The following is a 24,317-nucleotide window of genomic DNA, read 5'->3' on the forward strand; positions in this document are numbered from 1 at the left end:
GTTAATGTGCACACTGAGAGGCAGCAGGTAATGGCTCAGGTAGTTGGGTCTATGCCACCCATGGATGAAACCCAGACTGAGATCAGGCTACTGACTTTAGCCTGGATCAGCCTTGGCTATTGTGGTCATTTGGGGAGATCTCCCTCTATGTCTCTGTCTCTCTCTCTACCTCTCGGATAAAGTAATTAAAAATGTTCTAAAAATTAATACAGCTGTGACACATGATGATATGGGAACATATATATTTATAGTCAATAACATATCATAATGAATTTTTAAAGTAATAAATTGGATTTCATCAAAATTAAAACATGTAATTTTAAAATTCATAAGCCAGTTATAAGCACATATATAAGATCACTTATATGAAATTACAGAATAAATGAAAGTAATATATACAATGTCAAAAATTAAATTATTAAGACTGGGACTGAGGGAATTTGACTGAAAAGGGAATGAAAGATAGTTTTGGAATCATGGAAATGATCTAAATCTTGTTTGTGGATTATGTAATTGTTAGTTCTCTTTGAACTATACTCTTATAGTAGATGCATTTTATTACATATAAATTTTACCCAATAAAATTTATATTAGAAATTCAAATAATCAGCCCAGTGGAGAGTCAACGATATATTAATTTTTCCTTTTAGCATTTTACATGTGTCCTATAAAACTGAGAATTTCATTCATTTTAGTGTAAAAGTATTTCACCTCAAAGCAGTATGTCTTTTCTTTCATGATACTATACTGACTTTCCTAATTGTTGGAATCTAGCAAAATAGGGTTACTTGCCACAGCAGTTACTTTGCCACTTACGATGTGTCCTTCCCATATTGGAGTGCCTGCTGTGAGTTCCAGCAACTCTGCTTCTGATCCAGTCCCTTGCCAATGCACACCCTGAGAGGAAGCTGGTGATGGCCAAAGTACTTGGGTTTCTGCCACCCACATGGAAGACCAGGATGAAATTCCAGGCACCTGACTTTGGTCTGGCCCAGTCCCAGTTTTGGCAAGCATTTAGGGAGCAAACCAGCAGATGGCAAATCTCTGAGTCTCTGCCTTTTAAATAAAAGTGAAAATGAAAAAAATTAAAACAACTAGCAGAATAACGTACCAATATAGTTCTTTGACATGGAAACTTCTCTGACTTCAATGTGAACGGAGCCTCTTGGTATCTGCACAACTTCCATGTATCCTGCAACACAAAAGACAAGTCGTTAATAAGCAGCCTCTGTCATAAAATGAGTAACCATTCCATAACTATACTTTTCTTATTCTTCTATTCTTTCTTTGGCTTTGCACTTCATAAATTATGAAATTTGGGCAAATTCTCCTTTGGGTTCATGAATACATTTTAGAGAAAAATCATTTTATAATCTTTTGCCTTAGAAATATCTCAAGATGTTTTTAAAGCCTCAACATATACAATACAGGTTCTTTTTCTTTTTTTCTCAACATGTTTCTTATATCAATGTTCTGTGGGAACTCACACCTTAAAGAAACATGGCTAAATTATGTCAAGTAGAGAGGACTATAACACTTTCTTAAAGCATCATACATGAAGCCACATTTGATACTTTAAAAACTGAAGGAAATTTTGGGGAAAAAACCTACTTTCTTCCCAATAAAGAAATTTTAAACTAAGTGAGGGAGGGGAAATCAAGTGTTTTTGGCTATTCCAAGTACACCAGAGGTGTGAGGAAGCGTTCTCTCTACACACTCACCTCCTCTGGGCAACGAATCATTGAAGAACCCTTCAATGGCATCACATGTGCTTCCATCCCCTCCACAGACTCGACATCTATCTTCCCTAGCATCAGATCCCAAAATATTATCACAACCTACATGCTGAAAACAGAGAAGAATATTCAGTGTGTCAAAATGAGAAGCTCTTGGAACCATAACTAACCAGATACATGAAACTTATTCATTTAGTTGTTTTTCCAGTAAAGGAAATCGAACTAGAAAAATACTACTTCCACTCTTCAATAAGTCACAGCTAATATTTCTCAACAGCTAAGATCAAGAAAAAAAATCCCATTTCCTGGAATGTACACCTGTATTTTGATCTGAGACTTTGTCTTCACTTTTAGATATCATGCTCTAATCATTAAAGAATTCTAATTGGATAGATTCTTAATTATCCCCTCCATGAAGAAATTTAAAAATTCAAGAACTAAGAAAAATGGCATATGGTCCTATACAGAGTTATAACAGCAAGAGTTCTGACTGAGAATTACTGTCTGCCCTTTCTAAACCACTGACTGTTTTTGGATATTGTAAGTATTGAAAATTAGTTTTGGAATTCACATCTTGGTGACTCTTTAAAAATGAGTATGTATCCACTAGCTGAATACAACTGCCATAAACAAAACAGGGCTGTACGCATGCAATGTAAGAAGCTGAAATTCGACCTATTTTGCATTTAATCATAAAAATTAGGATTTTTGCATATATTAGGTACTTATTTGGTACTTGAATTTGTACAACTGACCTTTAGCTATTGACACCTTTAATCTCTCTCTCTCTTTTTTTTTTTTTTTTTTTTTTTTTTTTTTGGACAGGCAGAGTGGACAGTGAGAGAGAGAGACAGACAGAAAGGTCTTCCTTTGCCGTTGGTTCACCCTCCAATGCGCTGATCCAATGGCAGGAGCCAGGTGCTTCTCCTGGTCTCCCATGGGGTGCAGGGCCCAAGTTCTTGGGCCATCTTCCACTGCACTCCCAGGCCACAGCAGAGAGCTGGCCTGGAAAAGGGGCAACCGGGACAGAATCTGGCGCCCCGACCGGGACTAGAACCTGGTGTGCCGGCGCCGCAAGGTGGAGGATTAGCCTATTGAGCCGCGGCGCCGGCCGACACCTTTAATCTCTGAATAGAGCCTATACCTGGGTCTTTGCTATCTGAAAAAAACTTGAATACTGTCACAAGTAATTTTATTCAAGGAAAGAAAGTATCCTTTCCCTATCCATACACATAAACACATATAAATACACAAACTGGATTATTGTATACACATGGAGGCATGTAGACAGAATGATAGAAACTTTCACAAGAAATTATGAGATGAAGTAAAATAGTGTTTTTTTTTCTCCTCTTTCTCAGTTTCACCACTTTGTTTTGTGCTTCTCTTTAAAGAAAAACAAAACCAAACAAGCAAAAACTTATAAAAACTGATTTTTGTAGCTTTTCTTATTAGATAGCATTCATATACAAGTCAAGGAAAATAATATAAATATATTCTACAAATCCCAACTTGTCTAAGTTCCTAAAGTAAATGCATTAATGACAAAGACTAATTCTATAATTAAAACCATTGCAAATGCTTTAAAAGAGATAAAATCGAAGGAGCATAGTTGTTTCACACTTTGGGAAAAATTATGCTATGAAATACATCAAATAATCTTCCAACAAAAACATATGGCAGCCATACGAATAACAGCTGAATCCTTTTTCCCTCCTTTTTCCTATCATATTTTTTGTAAGCAGAAAAAAATGATAGAAATTAAAGTCCAAAACATTTTCATACCTTTGGCAATCACTATAAACATAACTAGATCACATACTTGCATGGTGCTTGAGTATGAATGGGTCATTCTACCTTTAAGTACATATATTGTATTCTAAATTGGAAATTAACTTTCTCTAAAATGTGGCTCTTTTTAAAAAAATCCAAAAAGTATTAATTAGGAGATATAATTTGAAAAAAAGACAAAAGTCTCAAAAATTTGAACAAAAGGCAGTAAAATATAGAACCTTGCATTCTCCATTGATACAGATATCCAGTGAATCTGCATTGCACTGGGTCCCGTCAATCACCGCAGGGGCACGTTCAGTGTAGAAATTATAACCTTCAGCCAAACAGTTTAATGCACAAGGCTTTACACCACCTGGACAAATATAGTAGAAGAGAAGTAAATGGAATGTTTCTCCTGATGAACAATGATTCAGTATTATTCACAGCAACTTTATAATTCACATAGATATCATTCCCTGACTATATTTTTATTTTTTAAAATTTTTTTTATTTATTTGACAAGTAGAGTTATAGACAGTGAGAGAGACAGAAAGATCTTCCTTCAGTTGGTTCACTCCCCAAATGGCCGCTACGGCTGGCACTGTGCTGATCCGAAGCCAGGAGCCAAGTGCCTCCTCTGGTCTCCCTTGTGGGTGCAGGGGTCCAAGCCTTGGGCCATCCTCCACTGCCCTCCTGCGCCACAGCGGAGAGCTGGACAGGAAGAGGAGCAACTGGGACTAGAAACCATATGGGATGCCGGCACCACAGGCGGAGGATTAGCCAAGTGAGCTATGGTGCCGGCCCCTCGTTCCCTGACTATAAACATCTTCCCTGACTATATACCTAAATATGTAGGTTTTTTCCCTTTTCTTTTTCTTACCTAGTTTCATTACTTATGTAACTTAAAGGAAGATCTACAGAACAGTTTCAAGGTTTATACTTTTGGGATATTTCCTATATATGTTTACAATATATTTTTAGAAGTAACAGTGGAGGCAACAGAATGTTTAAAAAAAAACAGATAAAAGAAGAATTGCTTTTGAAATTAACCAAGGAAATAGAGTTTAAGGAGGTGTGAAACACTACATTGCATAACAAATAGCAATTTCCGTTACATATATTACTGAAGCAGATTTCGAAACTACCATATCAAACAGAAATATGGCAGTGGTAAAATTAAACTAAATTTGCATGTGCCTTAAATTTAACACATTCCATGAGCTTGGTTGTAGCATGAAGATAAATTCTTAAGATATTAGGAAATTTAAGATGAAGTAAATTACAACATTAAATCTGAATTATTCTTATGAAATTTATAAATCAAAGATACATGTTAAGTCTAACATTAAACAAATAATTAAAACAATCTCTATTTTTACTTTGTAAATAAATGTATTTGACTACTTTCATTAGCCATTGACACTGTCATTTTTTAATATTGAAGTGAAAATAGGCATAAATAATAGCAGTGAAGAAAAACAGATTACATATCATAACTATAGTATATTACAAAAATAGCAGTAAACATGAATTTATTGTATTGAAAAGCAAAACATGAAAAAGCTACTATTTATAAATATGTATTATCAATTGAAATTTTTACTTAAAAACCTTTCTTTTGAATACTTATCTCATGAGGTTTGAAATATATGCTGACCTTATTCTAATTATGCTGATAAAAATTTCACTTCAAAATAAAGAAGACTATTTCTTTTTAAAAAGTTTTTAATTTTAATTAGTTTTTAACAAACTCAATTATAGTTCATAGTTGCAATTCTAAGAATATAATGCTATTTGCTTCCTTTTCCCTCCCTCTCACCCTCCCCCAGAATATTATTTCTAATTAAGAAAATAAAACAATCTGATGAAATGGCATGCCTAAGTCTCAGTGAAGTTCTCAGAAACCAGGTTTCTGCAGGGTTAATAAAAAGAAAGCAGCAGACAGAGGGATGGAGTCAATGAGAAAGCAGGAAGAGCCATTCCACCAAGGATCACTGTTAGGTTGCATATTGTTTGGTAAGATGATGGCCCAATATGTAAGATGTAAAGATGAAAATCTAGATTTTTTTCCAATATAAACCCTTTAAGCTTTTAAATGCTGACAACTCAGTAAAGTTTTCAAAATTGTGTAGAGGCTAATATATATATATATATATATATATATGCATGTATGTATATACACACATACACACACACACCAGTTTAAAATAGTCCCTGAATTACCAGTTTACCACCTCTGGCTTGAGTCCATATTTTTTCCTATTTTACATGTTTATTGGCCTTAGGCTTCTATATAACTTACAATGTTATTTTTAGGCTTAAGTTAATGGTACATTTTGCTGTACTGAGAAAAGAAATAACACAATAAATACAATAATTTCTTCCTGAATTAATAATCAAACTATACTTTTATAAGATCCTCATGAATAAAATCACTCTACATTTCCATGAATCTTACTGGAATTATTTTCATTACTACTCAATATAGTCCTTTTTTCATCTTATTGTAATATTTTAGAACTTAATGTAGCATTTTATGTAGAAAGCCTTAAAAAGAGAACCTGAGTCTTTTGCTTACCCAATTTTAACATTACATTCACCATGTAGCCTAATATTTGATAGGCAGGACATAGACAGGTTATACTCCTCAGCCCACTACACTAGATGACAGAAATAGGAATTAATTTCTTCTTTGTTTACTGCTGAAGACACGTTCAACTTCTGCTCTGAGAACTTTCCGAAGAGAAATGTCAGCAAGTTGGTAGAAGAGGATCTTTACACCACTGCATCTCCACATTGGTACTGAGCGTGAAAACTACCCACAGAGAACAGCACCTTTGTGGGCGTCTGAGGGTCCAGCAGAGAAGTCCCAGCACACCACTGGAGAAAAAAATATCCAAGAACGGATGCACTGAAGAGGTCTAAGAACGGTTTCATTTTATCTGTATCTTACTTTCCTCAAGGCAGCACAGTTCAGTGAAAAGACAGACCTCGCCCTTGGCCTGTGATTTCTCTCACTGGGGAAAGTAAGAGCACAGAGACTGAGCACCCAGCTCGCCTACCTGTATGGGACACTGCTCAACAGGTCCATTTCTTCCATGTCCACCCCAAATACGGAGGTGACAGGCATGGCTGGATGGTTGAGAGCAAAGAAGAAAGGCTGTAAACACAACTAATCATTCAGTGGATTACATTAGGAAGACCAACCATGAGACATTTGGTATGCTTTGTCTGTGGACCCATGGATACCCCCAAATTCTGTGCACTTCTCCTACCCTTAAACACTCCCCAAGGCATGCAGCCCAAGTGCACTCTCATGGATGACCGGCCCAAGTGTCTCCTGTAGACAGCCTGATTGACCTTTGGAGGGTTGGGAGAAGGCACACAACTTCAGCATTTTAGGGTACCACTCTAAGGAAGATAAATTGAGGCTTTCCATGTCCGAACTGGCTTTGCCAGAGAGGGCATACAATCTTAAGGATTCTTCCCCAAGAGAGGAAAGAAGTGTGGAATAGGTGCATCCACAGAAAAGGTCTAAGAGAGCCTCAATTTCCCTACCTGGGCTGTTTCTCTCCAGAAACCAGTTAGTAAAATCTGGAGGGAGTAATTCCTTCTTCAAATGTGAAATTGGTAACAATACTTCAGGAAACACGAAAACATGACACCACTAATTAAATATATAATATTTGAGTAACCAAACCCAAAGAAATGGAGATACACAAATAGCCTAACAAAAATTAAAAATAATTGTTTTAAGGAGGCTATGAGAGCTACACAGGATCACAACCCAGTGAGATTAGAAAAATAATACATTAACAAAATGAGTTAAATTAAGAAATAGAAATGCCAAAAAAGTTCTGGAGCCGAACAATCAACAAATAAGATGGCAAAGTACAATAGAAAGCATCAACATGTCAAGCAGAAGAAATAATCTGTAAACAGAAAGAGGGGTCATTTGAAAACATATTAAGTCAGAAGAAAGAAAAGGAAAAAAAGAATAAAAATGAATGAAGAAAATCTACAGGATTTATGGAACATCACCAATGGAGCCGTAACATTTATATTCTGGGAATGCCAGAAGGAGAAGAGAAAGAAGAAGAAAATTTATGGAAACAAATAATGGCTGAAAACTTCTCAAAGCTGGGGAGAAATACAGACATCTAAGTACATGAAGGGCAAAGGTCTCTGAAAAGATTCATACCAAAGATGACTTCACGAAGATGCATCACAATAAAATTGTCAAATATCAAAGACAAACAGAATTTTGAAAGTAGCAAGAGAAAAAAAGCTTATCACATATAACAGAACTCCATAGGTCTATCCACAGATTTCTCAACAGAAACTTGTAGACCAGGAGAGAACAGGATGATCTATTACAAGTGCTGAAAGAAAATAACTGCCAACCAAGAATACTTTACCTGGCAGAGCTGTCCTTCAGAAATGAAGGAGAGAGAAAGACTTTCCCAGACAAACAAAAGCTGAAGGAGTTCATCACCACTAGACCTGCCATACAAGAAATGCTAAAGGGAATTCTTCAAGCTGAAACGAAAGGATGCTAATTAGTGACATGAAAACATATGAAAGAATAAAATCACTGGCAAAGGTCAGTATACAGTAAAATCAGAAAACTCTAAATACTGCCCAGTGTAAAGAAAAATATTTAATTCTAATAATCTATTAATGGATCAGAAAACTCTAAATACTGCCCAGTGTAAAGAAAAATATTTAATTCTAATAATCTATTAATGGATACATAATCTAAAAAGTCATAAAATTGTATCATCAAAAACACAAAATGAGGGCTAGTAAAAGTGCAGAATTTTTGTATGTGATCAAAGATTTTTATTATCAGCTTAAAATAGAGTGCTATAACTATAAGATGTTTTATGTAAGCCTCTTGGTAACCATAATGTAACAGGCCACCTTCTGCTGCTTTTCCCAGGCCATTAGCAAGGAGCTGGATCAGAAGTGCAGCAGCTGGGACAAAACCAGAACCAGTATGGGGTGTTGGCATTGCAGGCAACAGCTTTATCTGCTATGCCACAATGCAGAAGAGGAAAAGAAAGTAACTAAAGCACACCACTACAGCAAATCATCAAATCACAAAGAAAGACAGCAAAAGAGGAAAAAGAATGAAGGATCTATAACTCAGCCAAAAACAATTGAGAAAATGGAAATATTAAAGTTCTTACCTAACAATAACGGCTTTAAAGCTAAATGGATTAAATTTTGCCATCAAAAAACATAGAGTGGCTGAATGGATTAAGACTATAAAAAGTCTACTTCAGATTTAAGAGCAGACATACAATGAAAGTGAAGAGATAGAAAAAGGTATTCCATGTAAATGGAAACCGAAAGAAAGCAGGAGAGTGGCTATATCTATTCCAGACAAAACAGATAATAAGCCAAAAACTGTAACGAGGCAAGGTCATTTTAAAGTAAAATGCGGTCAATTTAACAATTCGTTGCATTCTTAACTTTTATTTAATAAATACAAATTTCCAAAGTACAACTTTTGGATTACAGTGGCTTTTCCCCCCATAACTTCCCTCCCACCTGCAACCCTCCCATCTCCCACTCCCTCTCCCATTCCATTCACATCGATTCATTTTCAATTATCTTTATATACAAAAGATCAATTTAGTATATATTAAGTAAAGATTTCAACAGTTTGCACCCACACAGAAACACAAAGTGTAAAGTACTGTTTGAGTACAAGTTATAGCATTAATTTACATTGTACAACACATTAAGGACAGAGATCCTACATGGGGAGTAAGTGCACAGTGACTCCTGTTGTTGACTTAACAACTGACACTCTTGTTTATGGCATCCGTAATCACCCTAGGCTATTGTCATAGGTTGCCAAGGCTATAGAAGCCTTTTGAGTTTGCCAACTCCGATCTTATTTAGACAAGGTATAAGTTCTCTACTCCCTTCAGAGAAAGGTACCTCCTTCTTTGATGGCCCCTTCTTTCCACTGAGATCTCACTCGCAGAGATCTTTCATTTAGGTGTTTTATTTTATTTTATTTATTTATTTATTTATTTATTTATTTTTTTGCCAGAGTGTCTTGGCTTTCCATGCCTAAAATACTCTCATGGGCTTTTTAGCCAGATCTGAATGCCTTAAGGGCTGATTCTGAGGCCAGAGTGCTGTTTAAGACATCTGCCATTCTATGTGTCTGCTGTGTATCCCGCTTCCCATGTTGGATCATTCTCTCCTTTTTAATTCTTTCAGTTAGTATTAACAGATATTAGTCTTGTTTATGTGATCCCTTTGACTCTTAATCCTTTCATTATGTTCAATTGTGAACTGAAACTGATCACTTTGACTAGTGAGATGGCATTGGTACATGCCACCTTGATGGGATTGCAATTTATTGCATTTTATAATTGTAAATACGTATACACCCAACATTGGAGTACCTCATTATATAAAGCAAACATTAACAGATCTGATGGGAGAAACAGATAGCTATACAATAGATAAAGACTTCAGTATTCCACTTTCAGCAATGGAGAGGCCATTCAGACAGAAAAATCAATAAAGAAACACTGGAGTTGACCTATACAATAGATCAATAGGACCTAACATTCAGAACAGCATCAAATATTTGGTGCAGCAGGTAAGTCACCACTGAGGTGCCTGTATCCTATATCAGAGAGTGCCTGGTTTGAGTCCCAGCTATTCTGCTTTCAATCTAGCTTCCTTTTAATGCATACCCTGGGAGGCAGCAAATGATAGCTGACATGCTTGGGTCCCTCCCCCAAACTTTCCACCCCATGTAGAGACCTAGATTGATTTCAGGTTCCTGGCTTCCCCTGATCCAGTCCTGGCTGTTGAGGGCTTTTGGAGAATTAACCAGCAGATGGAAGATTACTCTGCCTGTCTCTGTCTCTCCTCTTCAACTTTTCAAATAAGAATGGAAATAATTTTTTAAAGATTTATTTATTTATTTGGAAGTTGGGGGGGGGAGACAAAGAAAGAGAGAGAGAGAGAGAGAGAGAGAGAGAGAGATCTTCCATCCACAGGCTCACTACCTAGATGGCTGCAATGGTCAGGGAGGATCCAGGACAAAGCTAGGAGCCAGGAACCAGGAGCCAGGAGCCTCATTTGCGTCTCCTACATGGGTGGCAGGGGCCCAAGCACTTGGGCCACCTTTTTCTGTTTTTTCCCAGGCAGTTAGCAAGGAGCTGGATCAGAAGTGCAGCAGCTGGGACACAAATCAGAACCAATATGGGGTGTTGGCATTGCAGGCAGCAGCTTTACCTGCTATGCCACAATGCCAGCTCAGGAATGAAAATACAGTTAAAAATATACATTCTTCTCAATTTCACACAGAACATTCTCCAGGACATATTATATGTTAGGCCACAAATAATTCTTAACAAATTTAAGACTAAAATAATATCAATAATCTTTTCTTATTATGATAGTATGATTCAAAATCAGTAACACAAGGAAAATTGGGAAAATTACAAATATGTGAAAATAAAACAACATGATCCTCAGCAATCAATGGATAAAAGAACAAGTCAATAGCTAAATCAAAAGTTATCCAAGACAAGTGAAAATGGAAACACATTCCAAAATTCACAGCATGCTGAAATAGCCCTCTAAGAGGGACATTTATAACAATATATGCATATACAAAGAAAAGAAGAAAGATTTTTAAATAAACTACTTAAATTACACATCAGGAACTAGAAAAAGAAGAACACACTAAGCCCAAGCATAGTAGAAGAAAGGAAATAACAGACTGGGACAGAAATAAATAAAATAGAGATGAGAAAAAAAATTAGGATCAAGAAAACTGATTTGGTTTTTTGAACAGATAAATGAAATTAGCAAATTTTTAATTAGGAAAGAGAGAGAAGACTCAAATAAATAAAATAGGAAATGAAAGAGGAGATACCACAACTGCTATCACAAAAATACAAGGGAATCATAAGAGACGACTATTAACAAATACACACCAAAATTCTGGATAACTGTGAAGAAATTAATACGGTCCTAGAAACATACAACTGACCAAATTTGCATCATGAATAAATAGAAAATATGAACAGATCGATAACAAGTAAGGATACTGAATCTGTGTTAAAACAATTCCTGCCAAATATCAGCTCAGGACCTGATGGCTCTATATCAAATCTCAAATTACTCCAAAATGTTGCAAGGAGGGGACATATTGTAACTTATTTTAGAAGGTAGGAAGAAGGATTCCAAGATGGTGGAATAGGGAGGGAGCTTACTGCTCTAATCTAGGGGAAGATAGTTTTAAAAAAGTAGAGAGAGTGCAATCTCAGGGAAGAGTTAGCGAGAAATAGGCAGAGGAAAATCCAGGCAAGTTAAAGGGACACTGTGTATCTACGTGGAGGGTTGGACATGCACAAATCAGGACCTCAGCAGTCAAGAGCATCAGCCTTGGAGAGTGATGTGAGTCCAGACTGCAGCAGCCCAAGCCACTAGTGAGAAAGCTGTGGGAAGAGCCTGGAGTGAGTCTGACTTAGAGTTCTGTAGGGGACAGTGTACCTGCCAACCTAGAGAGAAAAAAAGTGGAGCACCAGCATTCTGTAACTAGCTGAGAGAGGCAGAAGCCTGATCTGGCTGGGAATATTGACTGGGGGCTGGACGCTAGTGAATGTGGGAATCTTGTGTGCTGGGACTGTGAAAACACTAAGGCTGTGTAGGAGGACGCAGGGTACGGCTGAGTCTTTGGGCAGTCAATGAGGGCGGCTCCACATGCTCAGGGCCCTCTGATTCCTTGCTGAGGGTCACTGCTGTGGGATCTGTGCTTACACTGAATACATGGATCCTTTGTGTGGTACTTGTGACAGCATGGATGAATATTGTACCCACTGGGGCTAGCGCCAGGGTTTGGTTTCCTTGGAGGAGAGCAAGCGAGCTTGAGATTACAAAGAGCTGATCAAACCTTCTCTCTGATTAAAAAAAAGAGAGAGAGAGAGATTTACCATGCCCAATTTGGGTGTCACCTTGGACACTCCCCTTATCCTGGAGCACTGAACAGAGCTCCATGGCCACACCCAGCACACACCTCTGGGTATTCACTGAAGGGACACTCCACAAAGCCGCAGAGGCTTAGTCTAAAGATAAAAGCTATCACGGAGGAAAAAAATGTATCTCCATAAATGTCTAATAATAAACACAGCAACTGAAGATACAAAAATAAGGAAGATGACATGATGCCCCCAAAGGAACACAACACTTCAATACTAGAATGTGAAGATGAGGAGATTGAAGAAATGCCAGAAACAGAATTCAAAAAATTGATCATAGGATTTCTTAGAAGCAATCAGAAAAAAAAAACCCACAAATTAAAGAAATAATACATGACTTGAATGAAAACTTTTTCACATGAAATTGAGAACCCCAGAGGCACAGGAAATCAAAGTCAAAATTGACAAATGGGATTACATCAAATTGAGAAGCTTCTGCACTGCAAAAGAAACATTCAGCTAAGTGAAGAGGCAACCAACAGAATGGGAGAAATTATGTGCAAACTATGCAACTGATAAAGGATTAATAACCAGACTATATAAAGAGCTCAGAAAACTCAACAACAACAAAACAAACAACTAAGTTAAGAAATGGGCAATGGATTTTAACATGATTTTTCAAGAGGGAATCTAAATGACCAATAGACACATGAAAAAATGCTCAGGATCACTAGCTGTCAGGGAAATGCGAATAAAAACTACAGTGAGGTTTCACTTCACCCCTGTTGGAATGGCATTCTTTTTTTAAAAAAAAAAAAAAGATTTATTTAATTATTTGAAAGTCAGAGTTACAGAGAGAGGAGAGGCAGAGAGAGAGAGAGAGAGAGAGAGAGAGAGAGAGAGAGAGGTCTTCCATCTGCTGGTTCACTCTCCAATTGGCCACAACAGCCGGAGCTGTGCTGATCTAAAGCCAGGAGCCAGGAGCTTCTTCCGGCTCTCCCACGTGGGTGCAGGGGCCCAAGGACTTGGGACATCTTCTAATACTTTCCCAGGCCATAGCAGAGAGCTGGATCAGAAGAGGAGCAGCCGAGACTAGAACCGGTGCCCATATGGGATGCCAGCGCTTCAGGCCAGGGCGTTAACTACTATATGCTCCAGCAATCCTACTTATGGGAACATATCCAAAGGACATACAATTACTATCTTAAAGATTACTACACTCCCATATTCATGAAACACTAATCACAATAGCCAAGATATCTGTCAGTAGATGAATAAATAAAGTGTGAATATATATCGCAATGTTATTCTGTCAAAGAAAGAATTCCTATCATTTGAGACAACATGGATAAACCTAAAGAACATGATGCTACATGAAATAAGCCAAACACAGAAAGACAAATAGCACATGATCTCACTTATATAAAAGACTGAACAAGTTGACCTTATGAACATATGTAGAACACTATGTCCAATAATTGCAGAAAGTCAATGATTTTCAAGTATACACAGAACATTCCTCAAGAATATAGAGTATTCTCTGATTTTAATAAAATTACACTACTCAGTAATAGCAAAAAGACATTTAGAATCAATATTTGGATCAAATATTCGGAAAATTAAAACAAGACAGGTATAAGTAATCTGTAAGTCATAGAAAAAAATCACAATGTTGATAAAATATTTTGAATTGAAGGAAATAAAACTTTGGAAATATCAAAGAGCAAAATAAACTGAAAACCATAAAAAATAAATTAAAAGCAATAATTATTAAATATTTTAGAGATGCCAAAACGGTAATTAGAGAACAACATACTGTGCTAGGATAGGAGTGAACAGTAAAACAAACAAACAAACAAACAAACAAAAAACTGGGGGCTGGGTGCTGTGGTGCAGTAAGTTAATCCTCAGCCTGTGGTGCCCAGCATCCCATGTGGGTGCCAGTTCGAGTCCCAGCTGCCCCTCTTCCAATCCAGCTCTCTGCTGTGGCCTGGCAAAGCAGTAGAAGATGGCCCAAGTGCTTGGGCCCCTGCACCACGTGGGAGACCAGGAGGAAACTTCTGGCTCCTTGATTCGGATTGGCGCAGCTCCGGCCATTGTGGCCATTTGGGGAGTGAACCAACAGAAGAAAGACCGTTCACTCTGTCTCTCTCTCTCACTGTCTATAACTCTACCTCTCAAATAAATAAATTAATAAATAAAATCTTTATGAAAAGGTGTAGGAAGTGCACTCTCAGGGTATAACTGGAGAAAAACCATACTGGAAATCGTATAAGAGGAAGAGGAATGCCAAGGACATGTGTGTAAGGTGTGGACACACAGCATGAACACAATTACTAGAACAACTGCAGAGCCGAGAGCCGGAGCAGGAAGCATCTTGGAGACGGAGGTGAGATGGGACTGCAGCAACTTGTAGTAATACAGCATCTTTCAAGAGAGGAAATTCAAATGGTCAACAGACACTTGAGAAAATGCTCAGGATCACTAGCCATCAGGAAAATGCAAATTAAAGCCACGGTGTATTTCACCTCACTCCAGTTAGAATTGCTCACATAAAGAAATCAACAAATGGCAAATGCTGGCCAGGATATAGGGGAAAAAGTACTCTAATCCACTGTTGGTGGGAATGTAAACTGGTGCAATCACTGTATAAGACAGCATGGAGATACCTCAGAAAGCTGAAATAGACCTACAATGTGATCCAGTCATCCCACTCCTGGGAATTTACCCAAATCAAAAGAAATCAGTATATGAAAGAGTAGTCCATATCGCCACGTTCTTTGCAGCACAGTTCACAATAGCTAAGATATGGAATCAACCCAGATGTCCATCAACTATTGACTAGATAAAGAAATTATAGTATATATACACTCTGGAGTTAAAAAAAATCATGAAATCCTGTTGTTTTCAACAAGATGGATGCAACTGGAAATCATTATACTTAGTTAAATAAGCCAGTCCCCAAAAGACAGATTTCAGGTTTTCCCTGATCCAAGGTAAGTAATGAGTACTGAAATGTAATGTGTTGGAGTGAAATAGACATTTTGAGAAAGGATGATTGTTTGTTAATAGCCCTTGTCTCTTCACTTGAGGCACAATGTTTTTGTTTGGCGGTGTTGTTTTCTTTTTTTTTTTGTCATACTATGTATTAGCTCTTTTACTAAGTATAGGGTTAACTATAGAATCATTAAGTAAGCTGAAAATATTTCTTGGTAAACATTAAGAGTGGGAATGTGAGAGGAAGGAGAAGGAAGGGATGTAGCATGGGTGGGAGAGAGAGTTGGGGGGGAGTGTCACTATGCCTCTAAATCTGTATATACGAAATACAGGAAATTTGTATACCTTAAATAAAACTAAAACATATATATATATATATAATAAAAATGTTTTTAAAATTCAGAATAATACAACATTTGATTATTTTAAAAGGTTAACAAAACTGATAAGCACGATCCAAGGGTGATCAGGAAAAACAGCACAAATTAATTGATAACGGAAATGAAAGGGTATGTATCACTGCAGAGCAAATAGATAATAAACAGGATAATATGAGAATATTATGATCAATTTTATGTTCATAAATTGAACAACATGGATATAACACAATTTTTTTTGACAGGCAGAGTGGACAGTGAGAGAGAGAGAGACAGAGACCTTTTGCTGTTGGTTCACCCTCCAATGGCCGCCACGGCTGGCGCGCTGCAGCCAGCGCACTGCACTGATCTGAAGCCAGGAGCCAGGTGCTTTTCCTGGTCTCCCATGAGGGTGCAGGGCCCAAGGACATGGGCCATCCTCCACTGCACTCCCAGGCCACAGCAGAGAGCTGGCCTGGAAGAGGGGCAACCGGGACAGAATCTGGCGCCCCAACAGGGACTAGAACCCAGTGTGCCGGTGCTGCATGGCGGAGGATTAGCCTTTTGAGCCGCGGTGCCGGCCATAACACAAATTTCTTAAAGACACAAGTAAAACTGAAAAAAGAAATTCTTAAAAAATCTGTTACAAGGATATTATTTCTAGAAGTTAGAATACTTCTACTACAAAAACCTGTTAAATACATATAAGAACTCGCAAATCAACATTCCTTACATATGTGTAAATATTCTTAAGAAGACATTAATGGTTAAATTTACTAATATATATAAAGTAATACATCATTAATGGGTTTTATTCTGGGAATATAATAAAGCTGGCTTGACAGTGTTAAATCTATTGCATCATTTGGTATATTAACAAAAATAAAGAAAAAATACAAATATGCACAAATTATACTGGTGGGCTGATTGAGTACACCAAGTCAAGAAAATAAAAGGCATAAAGATTGAAACAGATTGTCTCTATCTCCAGATACCATGACTCTTAAGGAAGAAAATTATATGCAATTGGTATCTTTTAACCTATGTAAATATAGAAAAGTCACAGAACACAAAGTTAATAAAAAATCAATTTTATTTTTGTAAACTAAAGCAAACAATTGAAAAACATAAATTAGGGGTGTGTTTCTTTTTTTAAAAAAAAGATTTATTTATTTATTTGAAAGAGTTAACACAGAGAGAGAAGGAGAGGCAGAGAGAGAGGTCTTCTATCTGCTGGTCACAGTGCCAGCTCCATATTGTTATTATTATTAAAGTTTTGAGGAAAAAAATAGCTGGATTCCAAGACGGCCATACAGGGGAAAGACATGCTTATTTTGATCAGGGAAGATAGCAGAGAAGTGTTTTCCTAAGGGAGAATTGGAGTGAAGTTTGCAGTCAAAATTCTACAAAAGAAGAGGGACACAATGGAGCAGCATGGAAAGAGCCGACATGCAACAGCAAGTGGGGACACCACACATGACTAACGTAGCCAGGGGCTGGAGGAGATGCCAGCTACTGAGAGACACAGGTGAGGACAGGCTGCAGCAGCCTGTGCCACTAGGGATATTGCATGAGGGAGAACCTTGCAAACCACACTGACTTTGAGACTGATCTGGAGCCCTAAAGGGGGGCAGGGTACCTACCAGTGAAGGAAAAGCACATTTCTTTCTCTGCATCCACCAGCAAGCGCACCCAGCAACTGGCAGAGAGAAGATGCCATCTCTACACCAGTAGAGGCTATGGTGGCTCTTGCACGCATAACCAGGGGATTTTACCAGAGGGAAAAATGTGTGTTTCCTGCTGTCTTGGAGTTTGGACTGGAGGGATGACGACGGGCTGCACATCAACTTAGAATTGTTGAGGTGCCGCCATCCTCTCAATCTATCACAAGCTCTGGAGCTAAAACTGCCAAGGCAGAGCACCCAAGGCAGCTGGTTCTGGAAATGACTGTAGGGTAGGCTCACGAGGCAGAGAGGGGATCCTCTGTACCCCACGAATGTGGGAGCCTTGTGTCCTAAGACTGTGGGGATTCTGTGACTGCACAGTAGGGATATAGCTGGGTTTCGGCAATCACTGTAGCCAGTTTCAGAGGCTCAGAGCTCCCTGACTGCCTGAGGTGGGTCACTGCAGAGAGTTCCATGCTAACCCTGAGGGCTGGACAGATCCTTTGTGTAGTTCATGCACCAACGTGGGTGAAGGTGTACCCACTATAGGCTAACTCTGGGCATTGATCACCTTGGAAGAGAGGAGGTGAGGTTGTGATTATGCCAACAGGCAAGATCATATACTCCCCACTGCTGACAAAAGAGGAGATTAACCACACCCAACTTGGGTGTCACCCGGATTCTCACCCCATCCTTGAGCATTAGAACAGAATTCCCTGGCCAGACCCAGCATACACCTCTGGGTATTCACTGAAGGAGCTGATACTCCATTGAGCCACTGAGGCATAGTTTAAAGATAAAAGTCATTGGCAGAGGAAACAAACAATTGTTTCCACAAATGCCTAAAAATAAATGCAAAAATAGAAGAAAAAAGAACAAAGAAGACATAATGATTCTGCTAAAGGAACATAAAAACACTTCAATATTAGAATTGAAAAGAATGATCATATTATTACTCAGCATCACTGGGAACCAAATTCATGAGATATATAAATTCATACATGACATGGAGGAAAAATTTTCCCGTGAGAGAGATTTTGAAGGAAAATAAAACTGAAATATTATAAATGAAGAATTCAATATGTCAAATAAAAAAAAAGCACAGTGGAAAGCCTTACCCAATAGACTAGGTGAGGCAGAAGAAAGAATATCCAAGCTAGAAGGAAAATCTTTGGAAAATCTAAGATAATAAAAGAATAAATTAGAAAAATTAAAAACAATGATCAAGATTTATGGGATACTACCAAATAACCCAACATATAACCCATATGTTGGGTCATAGGAGTTCCTGAAGGTGTGGAAAGAGAGAATGGATTAGAAGGTCTATTCTTTGATTCCTTGAAATAATAACAGAAAACTTCCCCAATTTGGAGAAAGAAAGGAACATCCAAGTACAATAAGCACTGAGAACTCCTAGAAAATATCATAAAAGATCTTCACCATGACACAATGTAGCCAAACTTTCAACACTAAAAGATAACGAAAAGATTCTAAAATATGCGTGAGAGAAATGCCAGATTACTTTCAGAGGCTCTCCAATTAGACTGACAGCTGTTTCTCCTCAGAATCACCATAGGCTAGGAGAGAACTGAGAGATGTAATCCAAGTCTTAAAACTGTCAACCCTGCAAATCTCTCATTTATGAATGAAGGTGAAATAAAGACCATCCATAACAAATGGAAATTCAAAGAATTTGTCACCACTTGTCCAGCCATACAAATGATGCTAAAAAATGTGCTACACACAAAAACACAGAAAGATAGTTATACTATGAAAGAATGTGAAGGCAGAAAATCTCCTAGTAAAACTACAAAGTAAATTCAGAGGGAACAATAGGAATATTTATGGAAAAATGTAATAGCCAAGTCATTACTTAACAATAAAAACCTTGAATGTAAATGGCCCAAATTCTCCAATTAAGAGATACAAACTTGATGAATGGATTAAAAACGAAGACCTATCTATTTGCTTACAACAAGAAATACATCCCACCAACAAAGATATACACAGGCTGAAAGTGAAAGGATGGAAAAAGATATTCCATGCTAATGGAAAGCAAAAATGAGGTGTAGCCATTTTATATCAAAGAAATAAGACTTTAACACAAAAACTTTTAAAAGATACAAAGAAGGGCACTATACAATGATTAAGGGATCAATACAACAGGAAGATGTAACTAGAATATATGTATATGCACCAAATGCCAGGGTGGCTGGCTATTTAAAAGAAATGTTAATGGATCTAAAGGGAGACAGAGACTTCAAAACTATAGTAATGGGGGGCTTCAACACTCTATTTTCATCAATGGACAGATCAAATACATAGAAAATCAATAAAAACAACAGAACTAATCTACACTATGTACCAAATGGACTTAATGGATATCTACAGAACATTTTATCCCACAGTTGAAGAATACACCTTCTTTTCATCAGTGCATAGAACTTTCTCTAGGATAGACAATATGTTAGGCCATAAGGCAAGTCTAAGCTTATTCTAAAAAACTGAAATCATACCACACAATTATATTTTTTTCACATATTTATTTATTTGAGAGGCAGAATTGCAGAAAGAGAGAGGTGCAGAGAGAGAGAAAGAGAGGTCTTCCATCCGCTGTTTCACTCCCCAGATAGCCACAATGGCTAGAGCTGGACTGATGTGAAGCCAGGAGAAAGGAGCTTCTTCTGTGTCTCCCACAAGCATTTGGGTTATCTTCCACTGTTCCACTGTTTTCCAACACCATTAGCAGGGAGCTGGATTGGAAGTGTTGCAGCCAGGACTCAAACTGGCCACATATGTGATGCTGGCACCACAGAGAGGCTTAAACTACTATGCCACAGTGATAGAGCAATCTTTTGTGACGACAATGGAATGGACCTAGAAATTAACAACCCAATAATCTCCAGAGGATATGCAAACACATGGAGACTGAATAACACAATCCTGAATGCACATTGGGTCAAAGGGGAAATCAAAAAATCCCAAAAAGAATGAGGATTACAATACAACATATAAATACTTAAAGAACACAGCAAAAGTAGTGTTAAAAGAAAAAGTTTACAAAAATTAGTGCCTATATCAAAAAATTGGAAAGGTACCAAAAAATGAGCTATCAATGTTTCTGAAGGACCTAGAAACAACAGACTCAACCCAAAATTAGAAGGAAAGAAATAATTAAAATAGAGAAGAAATAAACAAAACTGAAACCAAAAAAATACAAAAATTGGCAAAATGAAGAGTTGGTTTTTTGAAAAAAAAAATTGATACATAATTGGTCCATCTAACCAAAAACAAAACAAAAAACAAAAAACAGAGAGAGAGGGAGAAGGGAGAAGACCCAATCCAAATCAATAAAATCAGAGATGAAAAGGGAGATGTAACAACAGGTACCACAGAAAGAAAAAGAATCATTAGGAATTACAGTGATTTGCCACCAAATTGGAAAATCAAGAAGAAATGGATATATTCCTGTACACATATAATCTACCAAAATTGGGTCATGAAGACACCAAAACCCTAAACAGACCAATAACCACAGCAGAGACTGAATCAATAATAAAGACCCTTCCAACAAAGAAAAGTCCAGGACCATATGGCTTCACTGATGAATTCTACCACACTTGTTAAGAAGAACTAATTCCAGTTCTACTCAAACTATTCAAAATAATTGAAAAGAAGAGAATACTCCCAAACTCTTTCTAGGAGGCCAGCATCACCTAAACTCTGAACCAGGGGAAAAAAACAAAAAACAACAACAAAAAACCAGAGAACCATAGACCAATATCCCTGATGAACATAGGTGAAAAAATCCTCTACAAAATACTAGTTAAGTGAATGCAACAACACATCAGAAAGATCATTTTTTAAAAAGATTTTATTCATCTATTTCAGAGGTAGAGTTATAGACAGTGAGAGGGAGAAACAGAGAGAAATGTCTTCCATCCACTGGTTCACTCCCCAATGGCCACAACAGTCGGAGCTGCTCCAATCTGAAGCCTGGAGCCAGGTGCTTCTTCCCAGTCTCCCATGTGGTTGCTGGGGCCCAAGCACTTAGGCCACCCTCTACTGCCTTCCCAGGCCACAGCAGAGAGCTGGATTTGAAGAGGAGCAACCGCGACCAGATCTGGAGCCCATATGGGATGCCGGCACCACAGGTGGAGGATTAACCTACTGCGCCACAGCACCAGCCCCCAAAAAGATCATTCTTCTGGATCAAGTGGAATTTATCCCTGGAATGCAGGGATGGTTCAAGATATGCAAATCAATAAATGTGACACAACACGTGAACAAATTGATGAATAAAATCCATATAATTATTTCAATAGATCCAGAGAAAGCATTTGAATAAATGCTTTCTGTTCATGATAAAAACCTTAGGCAAATTGGGTACCGAAGGAATATTTTTCAACACTATCAAGGCAATTTATGACAAACCAACAGCCAGTATCATATTGAATGGGGAAAAGTTGGAAGGATTTACAGTAAAATCTGGAACCAGACAAGGATTTTCACCATTGCTATTCAACAGATTCCTGGAAGTTTTAGCCAGAGCCACTAGGTAAGAAAAAGAAACCAAAGTGATACAAATTGGAAAGGAGGATGTCAAATCATTCCTGTTTGCAGATGACATGATTCTATATACAGGTGAACTGAAAGACTCCATTAAGGGACTATTGAACTCTTAAGAGAGTTTGAAAAGCTGCAAGATATACAATTAACACACAAAAATGAATAACTTTTGTATACATAATAAATACCATGGCTAAGAAAGAACTCTCACGATCAGTCTCATTCACAGTAACTACAAAAGATTTTAAATAGCTTGGAATAAATTTAACCAAGGTTGTGAAACATCTCTAAAATGAAAATTTAAAGATTCAAGAGATCCCAATCAATTTTTCTCAGATCTAGAAAAGAATGATGCTAAAATTTACTTGGAAACACAAGAGACCCCAAATACCTAAAGCAATCTTAAATAACAAAAACAAAGCCAGAGGCACCACAATACTAGATTTCCAGATACACTACAGGGTGGTTATAATCAGAACAGCCTGGTACTGGCACAAAATAGACATGTAGACCAATAGAACAGAACAGAATCCCAAGAAATCAATCCACACATCTACAACCTGCTAATCTTTGACAAAGGAGCTAACATCAATCCCTGGAGAAAGCATAGTCTCTTCATCAAATGGTGCTTTGAGAATTGGATCTCTACACACAGAAGTATGAAACAAGACCCCTAACCTACAACTTATAAAAAAAATCAACTTAGAGTGGATCAAGAATCTAAACTATGACTTGATACCAGCAAATGACTGGAGGAGAACATTGTAGAAACTCTGCAAGACATTTGTGTAGGCAAAAACTCCTTGGAAAAGACCCCAGAAGCACAGAAAATCAAAGCAAAAATTGACAAATGGGATTACATGAAGCCAAGAAGCTTTTGTACTGTAAAGGAAACACTCAGCAAAGTGAAGAGGAAACCAACAGAATGGAAGAAAATATTTGCAACCACAACTGATTAATGACTAATACCCAGAATCTATAAAGAGCTCAAGAAACTCAACAACAACAAAACAAACAACCCAGTTGAGCAATGGTCAATGGACTTGAAAAGGTATTTTTCTTTTCTTTTTCTTAAAGATTTTATTTATTTGAGAGGTAGTTACAGACAGTGAGAGGGAGAGACAGAGAGAAAGGTCTTCCATCTGCTGGTTCACTCCCTAAATGGCTGCAACAGCCAGAGCTGAGGTGATCCAAAGCCAGGAGCCAGGAGTTTCTTCTGGGTCTCCCACGTGGGTGCAGGAGCTCAAGGAGTTGGACCATCTTCTACTGCTTTCCCAGGCCATAGCAGGGAGCTGGTCAGAAGAGGAGCAGCTGGGACTCGAACTGGTGCCCATATGGGATGCTAGTGCTGCAGGCGGAGGACTAAGCTACTGCACCACAGAGTCAGCCCCAAACAGGCATTTTCCAAAAGAGGAAATGCAAATGGCCAACAGACACATAAAAAATGCTCAAGATCACTAGTCATCAGAAAAGTGCATATTGAAACCATAATGAGATTTCACCTCACTCCAGTTAGAATGGCTCTCCTACAGAAATCAACAAACAAGAAATGCTGGGAAGGATGTGGAGAAAAAGATTCTCTAATAACTGCTGGTGAGAATGCAAAACAATATAGCTATTGTGGAATACAGTATGTAGATAACTCAGAAAGCTGAAAATGGATTTACCATATGACTCAGCAATTCTACTTCTGGAACTATACCCAAATGAAATGAAATCAGCATATGGAGTTATCTGTTACCCCCATGTTTACTGAAGCTTAATTCACAATTGCTAAGATATGGAGTCAAGCTCAAAAACTGATGACCAGATAAAAAATATGTGGTATATATACACTATGGAATATTAATTAGCTGTAAAAAAGAATGAAATCGTGGCTTTTGCAACAAAATAGATGCAATTGGAAACCATTATACTTAGTGAAATAAGCCAGTCCCAAAAAGACAAATATTACATGTTTTCCCTGATCTATGGTAACAGGGTACAAAAAATGTAATATATATGAAATTGATATTTTGGAACAGTGGTTTCTTTCTTCTTACTTTTTGTTGAATTTTTTACTTAGTGGAGGGTTAGTCTTTTTTTTTTTTTTTTTTTTTTTTTTTTTGGACAGGCAGAGTGGACAGTGAGAGACAGAGAGACAGAGAGAAAGGTCTTCCTTTGCCGTTGGTTCACCCTCCAGTGGCTGCCGTGGCTGGTGCACTGCGGCTGCCGCACCGCACTGATCGAAGGCAGGAGCCAGGTGCTTTTCCTGGTCTC

General features: G+C 37.7%; 1 protein-coding gene across 14 annotated transcripts in view; it reads right to left on the minus strand.

Moving 5' to 3' along the window:
- Positions 1-24,317, minus strand: part of ADAMTS6 (ADAM metallopeptidase with thrombospondin type 1 motif 6) — a 318,047-nt gene that overhangs the window by 72,046 nt on the left and 221,684 nt on the right. For 11 of the 14 annotated variants that reach the window (XR_016220205.1, XR_016220208.1, XR_016220206.1 and 8 more), the window contains 3 exons: positions 3,749-3,882; positions 1,722-1,845; positions 1,112-1,192 (listed from right to left, as the gene is read on the minus strand). Coding sequence is in view for 7 of the 14 variants with exons in the window: in XM_089312802.1 (XP_089168928.1) it covers positions 1,112-1,192; positions 1,722-1,845; positions 3,749-3,882 (339 nt within the window). In the remaining 7 variants the exon portion in view is untranslated. Of the gene's footprint in view, positions 1-1,111; positions 1,193-1,721; positions 1,846-3,748; positions 3,883-7,925; positions 8,049-24,317 lie in introns of those variants that run through there. The other 3 variants (XM_089312806.1, XR_016220211.1, XM_089312808.1) reach the window with 3 other exon arrangements.

This window comes from Oryctolagus cuniculus, chromosome 14 (genome assembly GCF_051225735.1).
Source record: "Oryctolagus cuniculus isolate XC-2025 breed Fujian yellow rabbit chromosome 14, ASM5122573v1, whole genome shotgun sequence".
Lineage (NCBI taxonomy): Eukaryota > Metazoa > Chordata > Mammalia > Lagomorpha > Leporidae > Oryctolagus > Oryctolagus cuniculus.